Here is a 20,368-nt window from a genome sequence, read left to right as displayed (position 1 = left end):
TGGTAAAACCTTTTTTATTCTATGTGCTATGCATTTCGCCAGGGGTTTTGCATCACAACATTGAAGTGTAAGAGGCCTCCAGTTTTTTAAATGGACTGGATCTTTATACTTACTACCTGGGTCTTGTTTTCATAATAAGGAAATCAGACTTTCTTGTTGAGTACCTGAAAGTCTACCATTTGTATAGGAGTAATGAAAACATGCTAATAATGGATCTTTGAGTACATCAAAAAAGGTATTATATACCTCTATTGGTATACCATCAAGCCCTGGTGTTTTTCCAGAATGAAAAGATTTAAATTGTAATTATTCGCCTACCTCCTCATGCCTTTTGCACACAATGTATATAGACTCTTTTTTTCCCTTTTTTTCTACTGTGTTATTGCCAGGTTTATTGTTTACTCCATGTGTAACTCTGTGTTGTTGTCTGTTCACACTGCTTAGCTTTATCTTGGCCAGGGCGCAGTTGTAAATGAGAACTTTTTTTTTTTTTTTAACTGTCTCAAAAAGTTCATCTTCTGTAAGTTGGCCTTCACACTGGTCTTTCTGTAAATGTGTTAATTTCACATTATTATTATTGTTATTAGGAAAGAAATGCTTACAGTTAGCATCCTTCAGTGGAAATGGAGGAGACTGAAAAGAAAACATATGCTTCAAATATTTCGCTTCCTCTTTAAAAATATAATTTGGTGAATCCTTGTTGACTCCATCATTTATAACGAGTAAAAAAAAAATGGTAGCATTTCTATGTTGAAGGTTCAAGAACAATTCTTAACAACCATTGCCATTCTAGCGAAGGCTCATATCATAGAGCCTAGTTCAGAGCGTGTGCAGACCACTGGCTCTAGTGTTTATGGACATGTTCATACTCTCCCTATCCCAGTCTGTCTTCGCCACTTGTTTCAAGATGACCACCATCGTGCCTGTACCCAAGCAAGCTCAGATAACTGAACTAGATAAATGACTATCGCCCCATAGCACTCACTTCTGTCATCATGAAGTGCTTTGAAAGGCTAGTTAAGGACCATATCCCCTCCACCATACCCTACGCCCTTGACACAGTACAATTTGCATACCATCCCAACAGACCCACGGACTACACAATCCTTGTTGGACTGCACACCGCCCTATCCCACCTAGACATGGTCTGAACTCCTCTCTGTGCAACTGGGTTCTATATTTCCTGACGGGCAGACCCCAGGTGGTGAGGGTAGGCAACAATCCCTCCGCCACACAGATCCTCTACACGGGGCCCCCCCAGGGGCGTGTACCCAGCACCCTCCTGTACTCTCTGTTCACCCAGTGTTGAATTCAAGTGCTGTTGCAATTTGCCTAGTTTCCAAGAGGGAAAGCATTGGAGTCAACATACAATTCATTATTAGTGTTCTTAATGTTTTGTACACTCAGTGTAACTCTACTATAATAAGTCAACTATAATAAACCTGGGACACCAGCCTTAAACTCTGAGCCACTCTAGTCTACTCCTCTGTAGTGGGCAAAAAAGCAGAGTATATTGTTAAAAATATAACTGTAATCAGTTAGGTTACCAGCTAAAATATTGTAATCAGATCGGCATCTGACTGTAAGGCGCTACAGAGGGTAGTGCGAACAGCCCAGTACATCACTGTGGCCAAGCTTCCTGCCATCCAGGACCTATATAATAGGTGGTATCAGAGTAAAGCCCATAAAATTGTCAGAGACTCCAGTCACACAAGTTATAGACGGACAATTAATACCCCCCCCCCCCCCCTGTACACTGCTGCTACTCGCTGTTTGTTAGTTACCTATGCATAGTCACTTCGCCCCCACCTATATGTATGGATTACCTTAACTAGCCTATACCCCTGCACATTGACTCGGTACTGGTGCCCCCTGTATATAGCCTTGTTATTGTTATTCTTATTGTATTACTTTTTATTATTACCTTAACTGCACTGTTGGTTAAGGACTTGTACGTAAGCATTTCACAGTAAAGTCTACACTTGTTGTATTCGGCGCATGTGGCAAATAAAGTTTGATTTGATTTGAGATTAGAGATACTTTCGAAAAACTAGATTACTTCTTGGATAACTTTTAGGATGTTTCCTAGAAGAAAAACCCCCATTATGAAACCTTTCTGTTTTCTCAATGACATTCAATTCAACATTGAAAAAAGGCGAGTTTAAGTTTGTTCCACCTGAGCGAGTCTGACCACATGTCAGCGACCACTATGACACACGCATTTTTCTTCTTCTAATGCCTCTTAAGGGTAAAGTAATCCAGAAGTAAATGAAAGTAACAAGATAACATTACTGTGTTTGAGTAATCCAAAAGTTATGTTACTAATTACAATTCTGGACAGGTAACAAGTAACTGGAATGGATTACATTAATAACGTAATCTACCCAACCCTGCAAAGACCTTGCATGTCGCAGCTCTCTCTACAAGATGGAGACACAAGACCATTTTTTACACTGATTCTGCGTGATATTCTTCACTACAAAGACTTGGGCATTTGGAGTGAAGTATGAATGTTGTTTACTGCTGAGGTGAGGTCCTTCTGTTAGAATGGAGGCTTGTCCATCAAAGTATCAGGTAACACGTACTATTTAATTCAAACAATTCAATTAAAACCTTTATTAGTGTACTATTTATCATCATTTGCTTACATAGTTTTCCTAAATGCATCCAGTGCACTCTTTCTCAGCCCAGGCCATCCATTGACTTTTAAAGGCCCTGGTTTACATGAGTCTTTGCTGCCATCTATTGGACTTGCCTAATATGTCAATTGGCTCCATACACATCTGTATGATAGAATCATTAGGAATTACCACCAAATTAATCAACACAGCTTAAATGGCAATTTCACCACTTTTCAACTTCATTTTCGATTATCTCCAGCACAATACCAGTGTCTAAATATGTGAAAATGGTGCATTTATCTTCTTCTTATGAACACAACAAATACAAAAACAGAAATATACAAACAAAAGTACATAAACCTAACAGACAGACAGCTATTACATATCAAGATACATTTTCAATTTGACAAAAACCTTTATGGTGTGTATTGCTTTTTTGTTTTTACATTTACTGATCATTTAATGAATTATATTTAAATTGTATCTTAAATAATGTGAAGAGGGGTTTGTTCTCTGCCCACTTCATTGTATGGATAAATAATCTTCCATTAAAGATAAACAAATGAACAATTAAAGTTAAATCAGGGTCCATATCATTTGGATCAAAATAAAACATAACATCAGAGTCTCTTAGATTAACATTAATAGTAGTTTCCTTTAAAATAAAATATTCGAACTCACTCCAAAATCGTCTGACATAAGAACAGTCCCAAAATAAATGGTCAAGAGTTTCTGGGTCACAACCACAAAATACACATTTGTTAACAATAGCCATTTTAATTCTGTGTTTAATAAAGGTCTTTATGGGGTAGATTCTATGAATGAGTTTGTATGATACTTATTTCACCTTATTAGATATGAAATATTTACCAGACAGCAATGAGACTTTGTTCCAGCTCATTTCTATGTTCTGTAGAAAAATAAGTTAAAAGTTCTACCCTACGACATCATCAACAGTTAAAACATTTTTAAAACAGTGATTTCAAACACTATGGGATTCGCGGTGACGTGAGGAGCAAGAAAATACCCTCTCTGACTAGAAACTCGTTGCAGAAACTTTTAATCCTACACTGTGATGTCTCCGAAAATCATTTCTTAGGACCTTTGTTTTCACATTTGTAGGTCTAGTTTGGTGCTGAAGATAATGAATAAAAGGTTGAAAAGTGGCGGAATTACCCTTTACAATGGCTATTCTGCATTAAACGCGACTTCGTTCATTGTAGCCAGACAGGCATGTTCAAAGCAGTTTTCATACAAATTCATGGGTCGTGCATGGACTCTTATTTTGAAAAGCGTGTTTGCAACTGCAGGGGTTGAGCGCTAATTCCTTATGACGCGTTCAAAACAACTGTGAACTCAAAAATATCTGATGTACGACTTCAGTGCGTTCAAGAGAGCTGTGAATTTGAGAGAAAAAAAAACTCAGAGTGCGAAAGATCGTTTTGAACGGTCATCCAACTCGGAATTCCAACTCGTGAATTCGGGCCTCTTCTAGAACTCCAACTTTCCGATCTGAAGATCACCGACGTCATGATTTGACCTCGTATTTTTTCCGAGTTCCCAGTTGCCTTGAAAGCCCCGGAGTCAGTACTTTGACAGCGCGACGGTTTTTCGGAGAACATACTTTTCGCTGTTGCCTTGTAAGGTGTTAAAAACAAGATGCTGTCTTACATCATTGGGGTAAGTATAATTGCCAACTAGCTAAATATGATATTTTTTTTTACATTGGCTTAGGCTGAGCTACAGTTGTGCGATTTGACACTGCACAAGGAATCTATAGCGAACGGCAGGCAAGCTAGCTATGGTTGGCTAACTAGTACTGTAGACTACAGTGTAGCTAGTAACAGATTTTCGTCGTGAACCATCAGGTTTGTAATCCACCGTAGCTGTAGTAAGTAAGTCAGTCATATGGTATATAGTAAACTGTCATCATAACTACCTAACTTGATAACCAAAGCTTTTGCTTTGCCTCTTATTGAGATGTTTGGGCGTTGCATGGCGCAAGTTGCATGGCGCTAGGGAGTGAGTTAACGTTACCTAGTTTACGTGATTGACAGTCGGGTTAATTTCTGATTAAAATAGCCAGCATGGAGATCTCTGCAGACTTGTCAATCACGTAAACTAGGTAACGTTATTAAGTTAGCTAGCTACTAGCTATCGAATAGTGGTGAGCGCAGCAGTTTGGTCCAATGTTGGGGTGTGTGCGTATTTATTTAACTAGGCAAGTCAGTTAAGAACACATTCTTATTTACAATGACGGCCAAACCCGGACGTCGCTGTGCCAATTGGGACGCTGCGTAGCCCTATGGGACTCCCAATGACCACCAGATGTGATACAGCCTGGAATCGAACCAGGGAATGTAGTGACGCCTCTTGCACTGAGATGCGGGGAAATTCGGGTTTCCCCAGTGTTCCTCTGACATAACCACTCCCCTAATTTTAGGGAAGCGTTTGTGCCTATCCATTATGACTAAACTATTTGTCAAGTTAGGTGTAATATCACACTGACTGATGCATTGTATATCAGTAACTGTTAAAAACCTGTTTTTGTTGACTTGTTGGTACAGTCTAATTTTCCCCTCCCAATCATGGCAGCAGTCTTTACAATGTTCAACATGGTAAAGATCGACATCCTTATTTCCACAATAACTTCAACTGAAAAGGCAAACCTTCCTTTCCCATCTCCACAGCTCATTCGGAGCAGTATTGACAACATTATCAACCTCATCCTGAGCCTCTTCCTCTCAAAGAAGAAACCTGCCATCACCCTAGAGGACCCCAACATCAAATATGCATTAAGGCTGATAGATAAAGAGGTAAGAATTCAGTGTTGTGATCAGGTTATTATTCCTGTGCTGTAGTGAAACCACGTTCACATTATTAATATAATAGAGTGAATGAAACTAATTGGACTAAGAAATAATGAGTAACAATTGTGACTAGATAAGACATGTTTGATCTGGGATGCCCAGTGCTGTTCTAGAAAGGCAATTCCATGAAACAGAGTGATGCTCCGACTCAGATTTGTCACCTTAACATTTATGTAAAACAAAAACCAATAATTGCAAAGTTAAACAAACTATGCACAATGACTACTTTTAACAATTTCCACATACAAAAAAAAAACAAATTTACCTGAACAGTTCAGATGCAATGTTTCGTAACATAATGATCACACAAACCGTCATTCTGTTACCAAACTTTGCATTTGCACTGAGTTCTATGCTTTGTAATCATTGTTGTTTTGTTTGAGTCTCAGCATCACTCTGTTACTGTGGAAATGCTCCTTACCATTACTGGAACTGCACAAAGACCAAACACATAAGTTAGGCTGGTCTGTGTCACAAGCCCTTTAGGACTTGGACTGGGCAGCTGCTGCATTGCTACAGACTGCGGTTTCTCCATTTAGTGCAGAGGTCAATATGCAACCAGTCTGGATTATAGTTTGAAGTTATTGCTCTTGTACAGACTGCTACTGTGGATCAAGGCTAACAGTCAGTCAACAGTGTGTGTGCTTTATATCAGGGGTATTCAACTCACCCTATGAGGTCCGGAGCCTGCTGGTTTTCTGTTCAACCTGATAATTAATTGCACACTTGGGTGTCCCAGGTCTAAATATAGCCCTGATTTTAGAGGAAAACAGTGAGAGAACGTGGTAGAACTATCTTTGAGGTCCAGAGTTGAGTTTGAGGGATCTATATCATGTCAGTGCAGCTGTGAAATGCTGTGTTGTGGTTCTCATAGATCATCAGTCATGACACAAGGAAATTCCGTTTTGCCCTGCGGGAAAAGGATCAAGTCCTTGGGCTACCCATTGGTGAGTACATTCAATTGATGTCGCTGTTCAACTTTTGAGCATTTATATAAAAACACTAGACTATAATATAATGTAACATTGAATGTAATCCTGGTCTGAATCTGAAATCATACAAAAATATATCTGTTTGTTGTGTTGTCTTCGCACTATCACGACTACTCTTCATTTATGTGGCCACCATGCTTTGACTGTTTACATTCCCAGGGCAACACATATACCTGTCAGCCAAACCGGATGGAGTCCTGGTGGTCAGACCGTACACACCTGTGTCTAGTGATGACGACGTAGGCTTCGTAGACCTGGTAGTGAAGGTACACGCATCATCTGAAGAAGCTTTCTCTGTACTATAATTCAACCTCCATCTCCTCAACCAGTTTTCCCAACAAATGTTCTTCTTGCTTCCCAGATTTACTACAAGAACGTTAATCCAAAGTTTCCTGAAGGTGGGAAGATGAGTCAGTACTTGGAGAGCCTCCGGATTGGCGACACTATTGATTTCAGAGGGCCCAGCGGCCTGCTGGTCTACCAAGGAAACGGTGAGTCATCACGTTTGCCCAACATTGCCACTGTGTGGTAGATCTTGCATTAAATACCCTGTTATGTATATTTAGGCCCTGGCTGAAAATGTTTCTTAAGTGGTCACTGCTCTGAGCTAGGTCAATGGTGAAGAAGTGCACGCAAGCCACTCCTTTACTAAATTGGTTTGTTTATTGGGTGTTTCAACAGGGGCTTTTGCCATCAAGGCAGAAAAAAAGGCGGAGCCTGTAATCAAAACTGCCAAGCAAGTGGGCATGATCGCAGGAGGGACTGGTAAAACAAAAGCCACCATGCTCAATCTGTACATAGCAGAATGGCCATCTGTGATGGGTTGACATGTGCTCTATTGGATCCTGTTCCCTCAGGAATCACTCCCATGCTGCAGCTCATCACAGCTATAATGAAGGATCCCCAGGACCAGACAGTGTGTCATCTGCTCTTCGCCAACCAGGTGAGTTTACACCGCTTTCCTCATCTGGTTTGAATTTGATGTCAAGGAGTTCAAACATGGGCTAGTAGTCCCTAATACCTTCTCTATCCTATTCTCCCTCAGACTGAGAAAGACATCTTGCTTCGACCGGAGTTGGAGGAGATCGCAGCTAATCACCCAACCCGGTTCAAGCTATGGTTCACCCTGGACAGGGCTCCTGAGGGTAAGAGATGCCCATAACTTCTATTATGTTTCAGTGAACATGAGCTGATATTGGGAAATAAATGTTTGTTTGCCCTGTTGAAGTGTCAATAAATGCCGTTAAAGGCTCAAAGATTTAAGAGAAGGCTAAGAAAGAATCTTGTCTGGTCCGGAGTGACTTAAAGTTTAATGTCTCTTTAATCATCAGAGTGGGAGTACAGCCAAGGCTTCATCAGTGAAGACATGGTGAGGGACCACCTTCCACCCCCTGGAGACGACACTCTCATCCTCCTGTGCGGACCGCCTCCCATGATCCAGTTTGCCTGTAACCCCAACCTGGACAAAGTGGGCCACGCCAGCAGCCGGAGGTTCACCTTTTAGAAGCCATCCCAGGCGAGGGGTTATGATCAGCCACACCCAACATTTATTAAAACTCTTGCATCAGCGCTTGATCATCTGTTGAAATCATTTCACTTATCCTACAGCAGAATTAGTGGACCATTTTCTGTCATTTGGTGTGCCTTCATTTCCAAAACAGAATACTGAAATGAGTGGTGTCTAAAGCATTTTCTGATTTATCGTTCTGAATTGAGTAACTGGTAGTTGGAGGAAACAATTATTTGAATGTTCTTCCTGTCCAAGTAATTGTGACTGATACCTGTGTACTGAACAAAATATAAACTCAACTGATTTCCTCCTATGAACTCTTAAATGAATTAGGCCCTAGTCTATGGATTTCACATGACATAGGCCTACTTTTTGGGAGCCAATCAATGAGTTTTTCCCCACAAAAGGGCTTTGTTAGACAAATACTCCTGGCCTGTGTCCCCAGCACAAGGTGCACCTATGTAATCATGGCAAAGGAGAAATTCTCACTAACAGGGAAGTAAACACTTTTTTTTTTACAGAAAATGAAAATAAGCTTTAACTGGAACATTTCTGCTCATGAAACCAACACTTTGCATGTTTTTTTTTTGTTCAGTGCCTTAGCAATACTACTTTGTATGCACAGCTGAAGACATGACCATAATACTGCTCAGTTGCTTCCACTGCAAACTATTCCCTAAAGTGTAATGTATAACTTTGCACATTGCTGTACTTATTCCATATTGTTGCAGAACGAGTGACTAAAGGGAGGATATCTTGAAGCTGTTACTGGAGTCTTTCCATGTGCTTAAATGTCTTTACAGCACTTGAAATGGTTTCATCATGCAACATGTTATATTGAGACTAATAAAATACAAATGCAATAAATTGTTTGTATAATATAATTGGTGGTAAGCGCAGCCTAATTCTGATCTTTTGACCAGTCAAATCTTAAGGCTGTGCTTACATCAGGATGTTGACTGATCTAGTTGCTGGGTTGAAGTAATGGCTGTGGATTCAAATCCCATTTCCAGGGGTGCAACTTTCACTGGGGACATGTCCCTCCCACATTCTGAAATTGCATTATCAGTGATACAAAATGGGACTTGTGGGTCTCTGGCTGGTGTAAGGATCTATCAACATAAGTGTTCAACTCAGACCTTGCTGAAGTGGAATAAAAACTTGTGGAAGTATCTCAAATGTACATAGCTCAACCATCTGTAATAGGCTAGTATACACAGTCATGTAGCCCATCATTTTACCATGTTTTTATTGACAATTCACAAAAAGATGCATAGAAACAGTACACAGTACATTACATTGTGTTCACTGATATGGTTAAGGCTTGCAAAACAATATTGCTTTCTGGTGATGTTTACATTCTAGAACATTGGGCTTCCATGTTCCTAAAATTCCACATGGCAGGACAAACCCACGTGATAATATTTAATTACTTTGGGACACAAACAGGAGCATCAAATGAGACATGGAGAGGAAATGGATTAAAGTCAAAACATTGCAGTCTAAGTGTCCCACTGCAAGTTGACCAATCTTTTAGGTTATATAATTGCTAACAGGCGTGAGGGTTCCTAAAATAAAAAAGGACAATGACATGTAAGTACAGGGACTCGTGGATATTCAAACAAATATAGAAATAAAAGTTCTGTAACAAGTATGGAAGTATAAAGTAAATGCTCCCATGTTGAAATCTCAACAACTTAAATAAATACACATAACTTCACTTGAATGCAGAGCAAGAGAGAGTAAATTGCTGAAACAACGACGTAAGTAAAGGCATAGGTGGTCTCAGGTTGTAGAAGACAGCTTATCAAGGTGTGTGTGGGGGGGTTGCATGGCGACGCCAGCTGGGGCCAATGATGTGTATAAACCCTGGATTGCTGATGCTATGTAACGGCCAATGAGAGGCTTTGAAGCCACCTGTCAGCCATATTGGTGCTCCTCAGGAGCACTCCTCCATAGGAATGACTTGAATTCTACAGCACTTCAAATGTTTAAAGGACAAAATGACATGCATTTAGGTATTTATTTGTTGTAGTGGGGACAGTATCATTAGTACTCCCTTGTATTTTTACACATCATTTCAAAGTATGCATTAAAAGGTGTCTAATAGAATATACTTGTCAAAAACAAATGTAGACATTAAATCATTTCTACAGCTTCTAAAATCGTTTTTTACAATTGAGGAGTAACAAAATGGCTGTGTGGTGGCTGCAAAACAGCACCCCCTGTCAGTCATCTAAAGTTAATACATTTAATTGGCGGGAACCCTCCCTCACACGTTGGAGTCGTCATCGGTGACGCTGGCCTCGGGGGAGCGAGAGGAGACCTCGCTGAAGAATTCATCCTCCTTCAGCATGCTCTGAAACATGCAGGAGAAAACAACACACTGAAGTCACACAGGAAAACAAAGAGATTAATAACACTGCCAGAAAAGTGCCATGGTTGTTTTGCTAGAGCACAGCTTGCTGAGAGGCACATAAGTGATTTGATGTGTGATCATGTGAGTTTTTGTGGGGTGGGGGGGTATTTTACCCCCCTTTTCAATCTTGTCTCATGCAACTCCCCAATGGGCTCGGGAAAGGTGAAGTTAGAGTCATGTGTCCTCTGAAATAGGACTTCTTAACACCCGTCCGCTTAACCCGGAAGCCAGCCACACCAATGTGTCGGAGGAAACACCGTTCAACTGATGACCTGGCCAGCCTCTGTAGCGCGATGAGCCAAGTAAACCCCCCCCGGCCAAATCCTCCCCTAACCCGGACGACGCTGGGCCGATTGTGCACCGCCCTATGGGACTCCCGGTTGTGATACAGCTCGGGATCGAACCCGGGTCTGTAGTGACACCTCTAGCACTGCCTTAGACCGCTCCGGAGGCCTCATGTGAGCTTTTTAATGACTTCTTACCGTCAGGTTGTCGATTTCCTCAGAAAATGCTCCTATCTGCCTCACAGCCCCTTCCGAGTCCTCCATCTAAGAGTACAGACAGTGTTCAAGAGCACTTCACATGGAAAATTAAAAGTAAAACACTATCCTCTTGTGGTACCACATTCCACCCTCTCATCTGTTCATTGGAGTGCTCTAACCTCCCCTAAAGGATGATTATCATTAATACATTTTAAATAGTTAGCGCCTCAGTTGAAGGGGCTAAAAAAAGCCACACTAAAAACACCCACATTCCCTGAAGTTGAAGGGGTTAATGGCAGTCCCCTACCTGGTCCAGGTTGTCCTCGTAGATCCTCAGGCCCCCCTGGAAGCTGCTGTTCTTGGGCATCTCCACGTCCATGGGGCACACGTACTCCTCGCTGTCCTCCTGGCGCTTCTTACGCAGGGTCCCGAAGCCACCGAACGGCAGCCTTCTGGGCTGAAGGAGGAGAGAGGATGATGGGAGAGAGTCAGTCAAATGGGGACAAACGGCTATGTGCCAATAGTATTAAAAAGCAGTCTGTCCTCATCTCCTTTTCCTGCTGACCACTGATCTGAAAGGACAAAATCCAGTCCATTCACATATAAGTGGTCATGAGGCCAACTTAGAGCAGTGGGACACAGCCAAGGTCACTGATCAGATCAATAAACCTACACTGATTCCCAAATCTCTGCATGTCTAACAAGCTGATGCCTTACCAGCTGCGAGTTGACCCTACCTTGACCTTGGCGGTGGCAGTGAGCAGGGTGTAGTCAGGGTTCTCCAGACACTCCTGTTTGCTGCGCTGGGCAGCGGAGCCGATGAGCAGGTGGAAGTGGGTGGCCAGGTGGCGGCGCAGCAGGGTCTTGTTGGGAGGAATGTTGAGCAGAAGGGCTAGGGACTCCACATTGAAGCGAGGCTCCAGCACCTGAGACAAGGAGAGATGCAAACGAAGAGTGAGACAGACACCAGTAAAAAGGCAGTCAGTGTATGTATACGCTGATGAAGGTGTGTGTTCCTGAAATCTGAACTGACTGAAAAGTCAGTGGCAAGCCAATTCAAACAGAGACCCCCCCCCTCTCACCATGACCCCCCCGTGCACACCGCTGCCCCTCAGGTTAGGAGCGTACTCAGCCAGGTCCACTGATCTCAGCCACTCCATCACTCTGTGATTGGTCCACTGGGAGATCTCCCCTGGTGTGATGTTGTTCTGGGGAGACATTTTCTTTTAAGTTGGTGTTAATAAAAACAGAAACGTTTATTTTCCCCTTTACAAATAACACCACTGAAATGTAACTGAACTGGTGAAGTGAAAGACCATGTGTATGGTGGATATGAAAGCACAGGGAGAGAAAAATAATTTTTTTATTTATTTAGAAGTGACTAAACCGTACCTCGTCAGAGGGCCGTCGGCGGAGGCAGTTGGGCTCGTAGAAGTTGAGCCGGAGGACCTGGATGGCTCTCTTGATGCTGAGGTGGTGGAGAACACTGCCCACCTTTAGAGACAGCAGGTCATCCTGAAGGGGACAAACACACATACTCTTCTCAGTCAGGAGAATGACTACCGTCAATCAATAAGAAATAAAAAAGGACACTAGACATACAGATGATCACACAAAAGCAAGGATTTGTTATTTAATGGACTTTATTCACCCCCTTTGACATGGATTCTAATTCATTTTAGCTGCGTTAGACCGACTACTGCAAATTAAGACTCACCACAGTCATGTAGTGTAGCATTCGTCCATCGACCCTCCCCTCATCAAACTGGCTCTTATACTGTGGCAGACCAATATCATCAAGCCATCCTGAGAAACACCAAAACAACTCAAATCAATCACAAGTCACAGAAAGGTTATTCCATTTTTCATTGTCAAGGCTTTTTGATAACTGAGGCTGTGGTCAGTGGTCACTCACTGGTCACCCAGTTGTGGTCCAGTTTGGCCTTGCTGACATCCTCCTCTGATCCCAGTGCCTGGAGAGCCAGCTGCAGCTTCTTCCTGTGGAGGGGCTGTTTGATCCCCAACTCCTGTTGCCACAGAAACATGTATGGATTGTTTAAGACATCTCACATACTGTACAGTTAGGAAGAGAGTGATAGAGAAAATAGATGTGTCAGGACACAGGTAGCAAAGTGAACATTAGCAACTATAAGCTTTAACATCGGGAGTTTCGTTAAAATGTCTAGCGACACAGAATGCACGAGACGCCTCCTGGATGCTCCACTGAGCCGTCCTACCTTCTCCAGGTCGTGCTGGGAGGCCTGCAGCAGGGTGAATCCTGAGCGGATCCACTGCTGGGCTTGAGCCACGTGCAGCCCCAGGCCCTGCTCCTGCAGCCACACACACACCTGCTCCTTACTCCACTGCGCAAAGGGAGTGTCCACGTCACTGAGGGGGGAGAGAGCGAGCACACTCACCTTTAACGTGGAGGGTAAACAGTACATCATTCATTCCCATTTGCTCCTCTGACACCACAAAATCCTAATACCCCAAAACTGTGATACTGTAGACTTAGTTCCAATAACCTTCTGATCCCTTCTTCATCTCTAGTTCACAGACAGATACACACACAGAGACAGTCTAGCAAGAGGTGAGCTTCACATACTCGGCGCTGTGCTGCAGGTCACGTGACCAGCCCAGTCGGGGGCCGGCCGTGGCTCTGACTCCTCCCCTCCTGAACTCAGTCTCCTCCAGGTCTAGCGAGGTGGAGTGACTTCTCTTCAGCCTAGAGGGGTCAGAACACAGCAAGCCTAAATATCCTGCCATGCTCGATCCTTGTGTTACAGCAAACCCTCTGTCCTTGTATTACAGTTAATAAAGCAATAGTTTAATTTAAAAACCCTGGCTCCATCTTAATTCATCCTTCCCCCAATTACCTTGCATACCATCTCCTCACCTCTTTCTAAATTTAGGGAATATAGAGAACATTTTGACTCACCTGCCTAAGAACTTCATAAAGCCTCTGGACTTCTTCTTGGCCTCTGGTGAGGAAGGTAGGGTCTGGCTGCTGTCTCCTCCCTGAGGTTTGTGTGGCATGGCACCAGCCAAGTCCAAGTGGTCTGTGCCCTTACGCTCGGTCTCAGCTGGATTCAAACACACACACACCCCTGTTAGATCAATAGCTGACATCTGACAATCCACCACCACAGGAAACTCAAGGCCAACACTGTCCAAGGACTACAGCTGTAATGGCCACCATAACCACTTCTGGACTACATCTTCCACTAAACACCACCACCACTATGAGTACGCCAAGAACCACTCAAAAGCACCACAACTCAACTCATGCAGGACTGGTTGACATGAACTTTGATGCAAATTCATAGACTTCCAAATCTCAGAGGCGCATCTTTAAGGACAGCTAGCAGAGTTAAGCGGCATCATTGCAGATGGTGTCACGTCATGGATAAAGAACAACTGGATATGATTTAAAGGGGAAAGAAATCACACTAAAAACCACCCCGCTCACAACAGCGATCAACTCAACTTTTCACTTGCTTGATACAAATGAAAAATGAAGAGTAGGAAAATGGAGGTAGGGGAATATCTAGGGATTCTTCACACAACAATGTAACCATTTACCATCTATGACCCAATCAGCCTCAAGAGGGTTCAGAAAAACAGACAGCCTTTTTATTTAGTCTACGATGGGTCTAGTTGTGTAGTAACGTTAGATGGTGATCACATTGTTGTGCTAGTATCCCTGCACACATCCAGTGTTCATCCTGATCTGCCATACTGCAGGCCTGGCCCGTCTGTGGGGCTCTGCGCTGCAGACTACTGTACTGTACCCAACGTAGGCGCACTCGCACTCCGGCTGCGATCTTCACATCACATAGAACCATGGAGAATAGAGAGAGCAAGGATAGAACATAGTCACTAGTACTACCAGACAGACAGACATAAGAAAACACACATTAAGGAATGGAACTGTGAATATTTTTTTTACATCATGAACATTGAGTAATATTTATTGTTCACACCACCCCGTGCAGAGAAACGAGTACCCTTCTCCCCGTGCCCTTCCTGCCCCCCCCCCAATGATGACTCACCCAGATTTGGGGCGCTGGACGTCCTCTTGCCTCCACGCATCTTGAAGAAACTACGTCCAAAGGAGGAGCGGGCCTTCTTGGTCCCAAAGCTTTCATTGCTGCTGGGGTTTGATGGGGAGGTGGATGGGGGGCTGGGCTCCTCAACTGTGGTCTAGAAAAGGGGTGAGGGGTCATTATGAGCACATTAACCTGATAAAATATTTGGCATGCCAGTAAACAAAGTCAATCTCCCAATATAACCAGCTCCATAGTTCTGTTGTACCACCAGGTGGCGGTGGAGTAACACAACTGTCAAAACAACCATTGCTCAGGAATCCTATTATGATTCCATATCACCCTGACAGACAGTCCGGAGTCCAGTCAGCCGTCACAGTGGGGCTCAGTGACTCTGCCCTCCATGTGGGGGAGATAAGAGATAGAACCTGTATCTGCATGGCTGGCCCGTTTGAGAGACACGCCTTTGAGACTCTCCCATGTTGAGAGGTCAAAAAGGTCAAAGATAAGAAGCTAACTGAATGCTCGGCTATGAAAAGCCAACTGACATTTACTCCTGAGGTGCTGACCTGTTGCACCCTCTACAACCACTGATTATTATTATTTGACCCTGCTGGTCATTTATGAACATCTTGGCCATATAATGTAATAATCTCCACTCGGCACAGCCAGAAGAAGACTGGCCACCCCTCAGAGCCTGGTTCCTAGCCACCGTGCTTCTACATCTGCATTGCTTGCTGTTTGGGGTTTTAAGCTGAGTTTCTGTATAGCACTTTGTGACAACGGCTGATGTAAAAAGGGCTTTGTAAATACATTTGATTGATTGACAAGGTTGGGGCGGTATACAAATAGCCCTATTTGGTAAAAGACGAAGCCCAAATTATGGCAAGAACAGCTCAAAAAAGCAAAGAGAAACGACAGTCCATTATTACTTTAAGACATGAAGGTCAGTCAATTCGGAAAATTTCAACCACTTTGAAAGTTTCTTCAAGTGCAGTCGCAAGAACCATCAAGCGCTAGGACGAAACTGGCTCTCATGAGGACCGCCACAGGAAGGGAAGACCCAGAGTTACCTCTGCTGCAGAGGATAAGTTCATTAGAGTTACCAGCCTCAGAAATTGAAGCCCAAATAAATGCTTCAGAGTTCAAGTAACAGACACATCAACAAACTGTTCAGAGGAGACTGCGTGAAATCAGGCCCTCATGGTCAAATTGCTGCCAAAAAACCACTACTAAAGGACACCAATAAGAAGAAGAGACTTCCTTGGGCCAAGAAACACAAGCAATGGTCAATAGACTGGTGGAAATCTGTCCTTTGGTCTGATGAGTCCAAATTTGAGATTTTTGGATCCAACCGCCGTGTCTTTGTGAGTTGCAGAGTAGGACGATCTCCATATGGGTGGTTCCCACAATGAAGCATGGAGGTCGTGTGATGGTACTTTGCTGGTGACACTATCAGTGATTTATTTAGAAATCAAGTCACACTTAACCAGCATGGCTACCACAGCATTCTGCAGCGATACGCCATCCCATCTGGTTTGCTATATCAGATGACCTGGCCTCCAAAATCACCCAACCTCAACCCAATTGAGACAGTTTGGGGTGAGTTGGACTGCAGAGTGAAGGAAAAGCAGCCAACAAGTGCTCAACATATGTGGGAACTCCTTCAAGACTGTTGGAAAAGCATTCCAGATGAAGCTGGTTGAGAGAATGCCAAGAGTGTGCAAAGCTGTCATCAAGGCAAAGGGTGGCTACTTTGAAGAACCTAAATTCTAAAATATATTTAGATTTGTTTAACACTTTTTTTGGTTACTACATGATTGCATATGTGTTATTTCATAGTTTATGTTATTCTACAATGTAGAAAATAGTAAAAATAAAGAAAAACCCTTGAATGAGTAGGTGTCCAAACTTTTGGCTGGTACTGTACATAAACTCTATGATTGCAGCAAGTCAAGGTCTTTCCAGTTAACCCACCATTCCCCATCACCCTAGGAGTAAGAGGACAGTCTAACCTGCTCTGTGTTGCCGTTTATGTGGCCCAGGCTACCTGCTGAATGTGGTGGGACTTCTGGTGGACTGCAAAGAGAAAGGAAAGTTAACCGACAGTCTAGACCTAGAGATGATGAATATACTGACAAACTAAAACAGTGACCGAATGGATAAATAATGCATGGGAGTGTAGTTTGTCCAGGAAAAAGCCAACCTCACCTGTCTGTGTCTGGTTCCTGTATCAGGCTCTCCTGCTCCAGCTCTGAAAACACTGCAATAGATGGAATCTGGGAAGAGAGGGTGAGAGAGGAAGAGAAAGAAAGACAAGAGTCAACGTCGCAAAATGAATGTTTCGTCAATGTCGCAAAGCACAGTTTCATTGGTTAGGTAGTTGGTGTCCAGCTAAACCAATACCCCAAGCCTGTTGACCCTCACATTCCTGACATTACATTTTGGTAAGGAAGTCTAGAGTCCCGGGTCCATCCTGTGTGTGAGACATTGTTATGACAGGGGAGGTTGTTACCTCGTCACAGCTCCTTCCTGTCTCCTCTCCAACTGCCAGGGTGGCCCGGTCTGTATCCATGGCGACCTGAATGGAGGGGGATCTGTCATCCTGGATGTCATCGTAATCGTCTTCATTCAGTGTGTCTGGGGGTGGGGCAGTTATAATTGTTACACAAAATTATCAAGTCCATTATTCTACACTCTAAAACGTGATTGATCTAGTCCGATAAATAGAAATGAACCATTGCAATGATACCGATAAAAACACTTCATTACTAGTTTCATAGTCCTTGAACATAGTTTCACCTTTCACCAAGTCCTGGACCTTCTTGTACCGTGTGATAGACTCCTGAAGCTCCTCGATCCGCCGGTCCTGTGGGTGAAGGATGGTAGATCAGAGTTAGAAAAGCCATCGAGATCCCCATGTGTCAACTACAGAAGCCTTTATGAAAAAGTGTGAACAGGAGCTCCAGTACTTTGTCATTGTTAGCTGACGTCAGGGACTCCATGGCCCTCTTCATCCTCAGCACATCCACATCTGGAAAACAACAAGCGTGCCCCCACAGGGATCAGAGACAGACATATTGTCTGGTGTCTACTGCTGTCTATACACACTGGTTGAATCTATAAAGACCTACATGCAAGTCAAGTCCACTTAAGAAACAGGACTTTTATATCGAATAGACTTGACCAGACAATTACATTGCAGTATTTGGGGCATGTTCAAGGCCAATAAATTCTTGAAGTGAATAAATTGCACTCCACATAAATTGCATTCCTTTATGGTAAACAGGTGATAAGAGCCTCAGCTGTGGGTTGAAAGAGTCAGAGATCATGTCTAAACATGCTTGGTATGAGCCCTGAAGACAGATAAGACGATAGTAAGGTGGAAAGTACAAAATCCCCCTTTCTATCTGTGTGAGATAGACAGGATGCTTTGAAAATTGTATTTCAGGGGGAAAGTCCAATGCTCAGGCCATGTCTTGATGGTACCCTTCATTACTTAAAGGGGACTTAAGGGCAGAAATAACTGCAGACGAACTAGGAAAAGGAATGTTGGAAACTTGTTGCCGTAAATCTGTCAAGGTGCAAGTTAAGCCTATTGAAATATTATGGCTCCTCGTGTGTATGAGAGTGAAGTGAGGTCCCCCTCCCTCCCACATGTCTAGTAACCGTACTCCCACCTTTCTCTCCATCTGTTCTGTCTGGGGTCAGCACTCCCTGTGTAGCCTGGTCTTTTAGTCTCCTCAGCTCCTCCAGCTGCCTCTGAAGAGTCTGCAGTTCCTCCTGAATGGGAGAGGATCATGTTCGGGACCATTCTGACCTCATTATACTACAGATACATATCTAGGCCCATATTCATAAAGTGTCGAGGAGTAGAGGGGTAGACTATAAAGCACGATCAATCAGCTAACTTGCCTAAATAGTCACAAATAACTTTTTATTTTTTAGAGAGAAGCTTGAAAATGGGCATGTCCTAATTGACTCAACAACCAAAAACATATCTAAATGTAGCTTTCTTAATTATCCAGAAAATCAATAGTTATTTCTGGTTGTTTATTAAAGTTAACTGGCTAACCCATTGAACCTGCATTGTAGTATAGCCCGCTGATCTAGGATCAGATCCCCTGTCCATTCATTTTAACCTAAAAGGCAAAACTCATACTAGAGAAGCACTCTTCGTATCGGACACTATGAATACAGGCCAAGATCTAGATAAAAACCCAGCTAGACAACAGAGTCTGACCAAACTGAAAGTAAAAACCCAGTCTGATGCCAACTGTGCTGCAGGGCAGTATGACCCAGAATGAGGTTATAGTGAGGATACATTTTACCAGAGGACTGGTGTCTTAACCAGAGAACCATACAAACACACTGTAAACATGTCAGTTTCTTTCACATTCCAGTGAGAAAGAACAGCTCCATTGGGATGTTAATCTCCAGCAGAAGGTCATCCGTGACCGTTCAGTTCCATCCATTAGTTTAGCTTACTTAGCCAAAGGTTTAAGACATTTTAGCATCAATGTACAGTTAACATACAATTAAGGTGGTTCAGGGCAGGAAGAAATGAAAAACGAGTGTGTTAAGGAATCTGCAACTCATACTTAGCTGGTAGGAGAACTTAGTCAAAGTGGAAATGTGCTGAAAGTTGGAAAAATGGATAGTGTCAATGGACAGAGGGAAGGTTTAGAGGCCCATAAGGACAGACAGGGAAGAGCAGAGCACAGGGTGTTAACTTCTGCACCACACCTCCAGTGAACCTTAACCTGCCCCATTCCTAGGGCTGCGACAGGTTAGCACGTTGCAGGGGAGAAGTTAGCCAGGCAGGGGTGAGAGAGGAGGAGAAAAGGAGAGAGGAGACAAAGGGTATGAACCATGAAGGAAGGTGGTATTACTAAGAGTGAAAGCAGTGATTTATAACCAACATACAAGGGAACAATAGATTCAGTACCTACATGATGTAGAAAAAGTGTAGAGTGAATCAAACTTAATTAATCAAACACAATCTTATTTGAACGGACTGACCTAAGTCCTTCGTATTGCAGACAGATTCTTAGCCATGCTACTCACTTTGGTGGATTTAAGTTTCTTCTCACACTGCAGTCTTTCATTCTCCATATCGGTCACCCTGAACCGCAGGTCATTGACTTCCTGGTACAACCCCTGGGGAGGTAAAAGACTGCATTACCCACATGTCCAAGGGGTCAGCTGAGACTATTGGAGGAAACTGTGGGGGATGTTTTTATGGAGTGAAAAATCCTCAATGAGGCACCAAAGATTATTTAGAGAGAGAAAGAGAGAGAAACAGAGAAGCCCACTACAACATGGAGACAGATCCTTGATTTTGAAGAAAGCGTCATGGTCAATTACCATTACAACTGCTTTTATGTCATGGATAATACATACTCCTGCACCTTGGAGCAATTACCGT

General features: G+C 43.1%; 2 protein-coding genes across 6 annotated transcripts in view; one reads left to right on the top strand and one right to left on the bottom strand.

Moving 5' to 3' along the window:
* Nucleotides 1–3,670: 3,670 nt before the first annotated feature.
* On the top strand, nt 3,671–9,167 carry LOC109886767 (NADH-cytochrome b5 reductase 3-like). Its single transcript, XM_020478362.2, has 9 exons — nt 3,671–4,301; nt 5,312–5,437; nt 6,366–6,438; nt 6,643–6,749; nt 6,845–6,974; nt 7,165–7,248; nt 7,341–7,426; nt 7,529–7,628; nt 7,815–9,167. Exons 1-9 carry the CDS (start codon nt 4,281–4,283, stop codon nt 7,985–7,987), a joined length of 900 nt encoding a protein of 299 aa, XP_020333951.1. The 5' UTR covers nt 3,671–4,280; the 3' UTR covers nt 7,988–9,167.
* A 58-nt stretch (nt 9,168–9,225) lies between these two features.
* Nucleotides 9,226–20,368, bottom strand: part of LOC109886766 (liprin-beta-1) — a 32,045-nt gene continuing 20,902 nt past the window's right edge. For 3 of the 5 annotated variants that reach the window (XM_031831604.1, XM_031831602.1, XM_031831603.1), the window contains exons 7-25: nt 20,008–20,100; nt 18,621–18,723; nt 17,913–17,974; nt 17,743–17,809; nt 17,456–17,580; nt 17,152–17,219; nt 16,956–17,019; nt 14,947–15,097; nt 13,833–13,977; nt 13,500–13,619; nt 13,132–13,282; nt 12,810–12,921; nt 12,612–12,700; nt 12,287–12,409; nt 11,977–12,102; nt 11,632–11,820; nt 11,202–11,351; nt 10,895–10,960; nt 9,574–10,352 (exon numbers count right to left, since the gene is read on the bottom strand). In XM_031831604.1, the coding sequence (XP_031687464.1) occupies nt 10,266–10,352; nt 10,895–10,960; nt 11,202–11,351; nt 11,632–11,820; nt 11,977–12,102; nt 12,287–12,409; nt 12,612–12,700; nt 12,810–12,921; nt 13,132–13,282; nt 13,500–13,619; nt 13,833–13,977; nt 14,947–15,097; nt 16,956–17,019; nt 17,152–17,219; nt 17,456–17,580; nt 17,743–17,809; nt 17,913–17,974; nt 18,621–18,723; nt 20,008–20,100 (2,091 nt within the window). In that variant the 3' untranslated portion in view covers nt 9,574–10,265. Of the gene's footprint in view, nt 10,353–10,894; nt 10,961–11,201; nt 11,352–11,631; nt 11,821–11,976; nt 12,103–12,286; nt 12,410–12,611; nt 12,701–12,809; nt 12,922–13,131; nt 13,283–13,499; nt 13,620–13,832; nt 13,978–14,685; nt 14,719–14,946; nt 15,098–16,955; nt 17,020–17,151; nt 17,220–17,455; nt 17,581–17,742; nt 17,810–17,912; nt 17,975–18,620; nt 18,724–20,007; nt 20,101–20,368 lie in introns of all 5 variants that reach the window. The other 2 variants (XM_031831601.1, XM_031831600.1) reach the window with 1 other exon arrangement.

Source organism: Oncorhynchus kisutch, linkage group LG9 (genome assembly GCF_002021735.2).
Source record: "Oncorhynchus kisutch isolate 150728-3 linkage group LG9, Okis_V2, whole genome shotgun sequence".
Taxonomy (NCBI): Eukaryota; Metazoa; Chordata; class Actinopteri; order Salmoniformes; family Salmonidae; genus Oncorhynchus; species Oncorhynchus kisutch.
The sequence above is the reverse complement of the archived record's forward strand: the minus strand, read 5'-3'. Positions and strand labels throughout refer to the sequence as shown.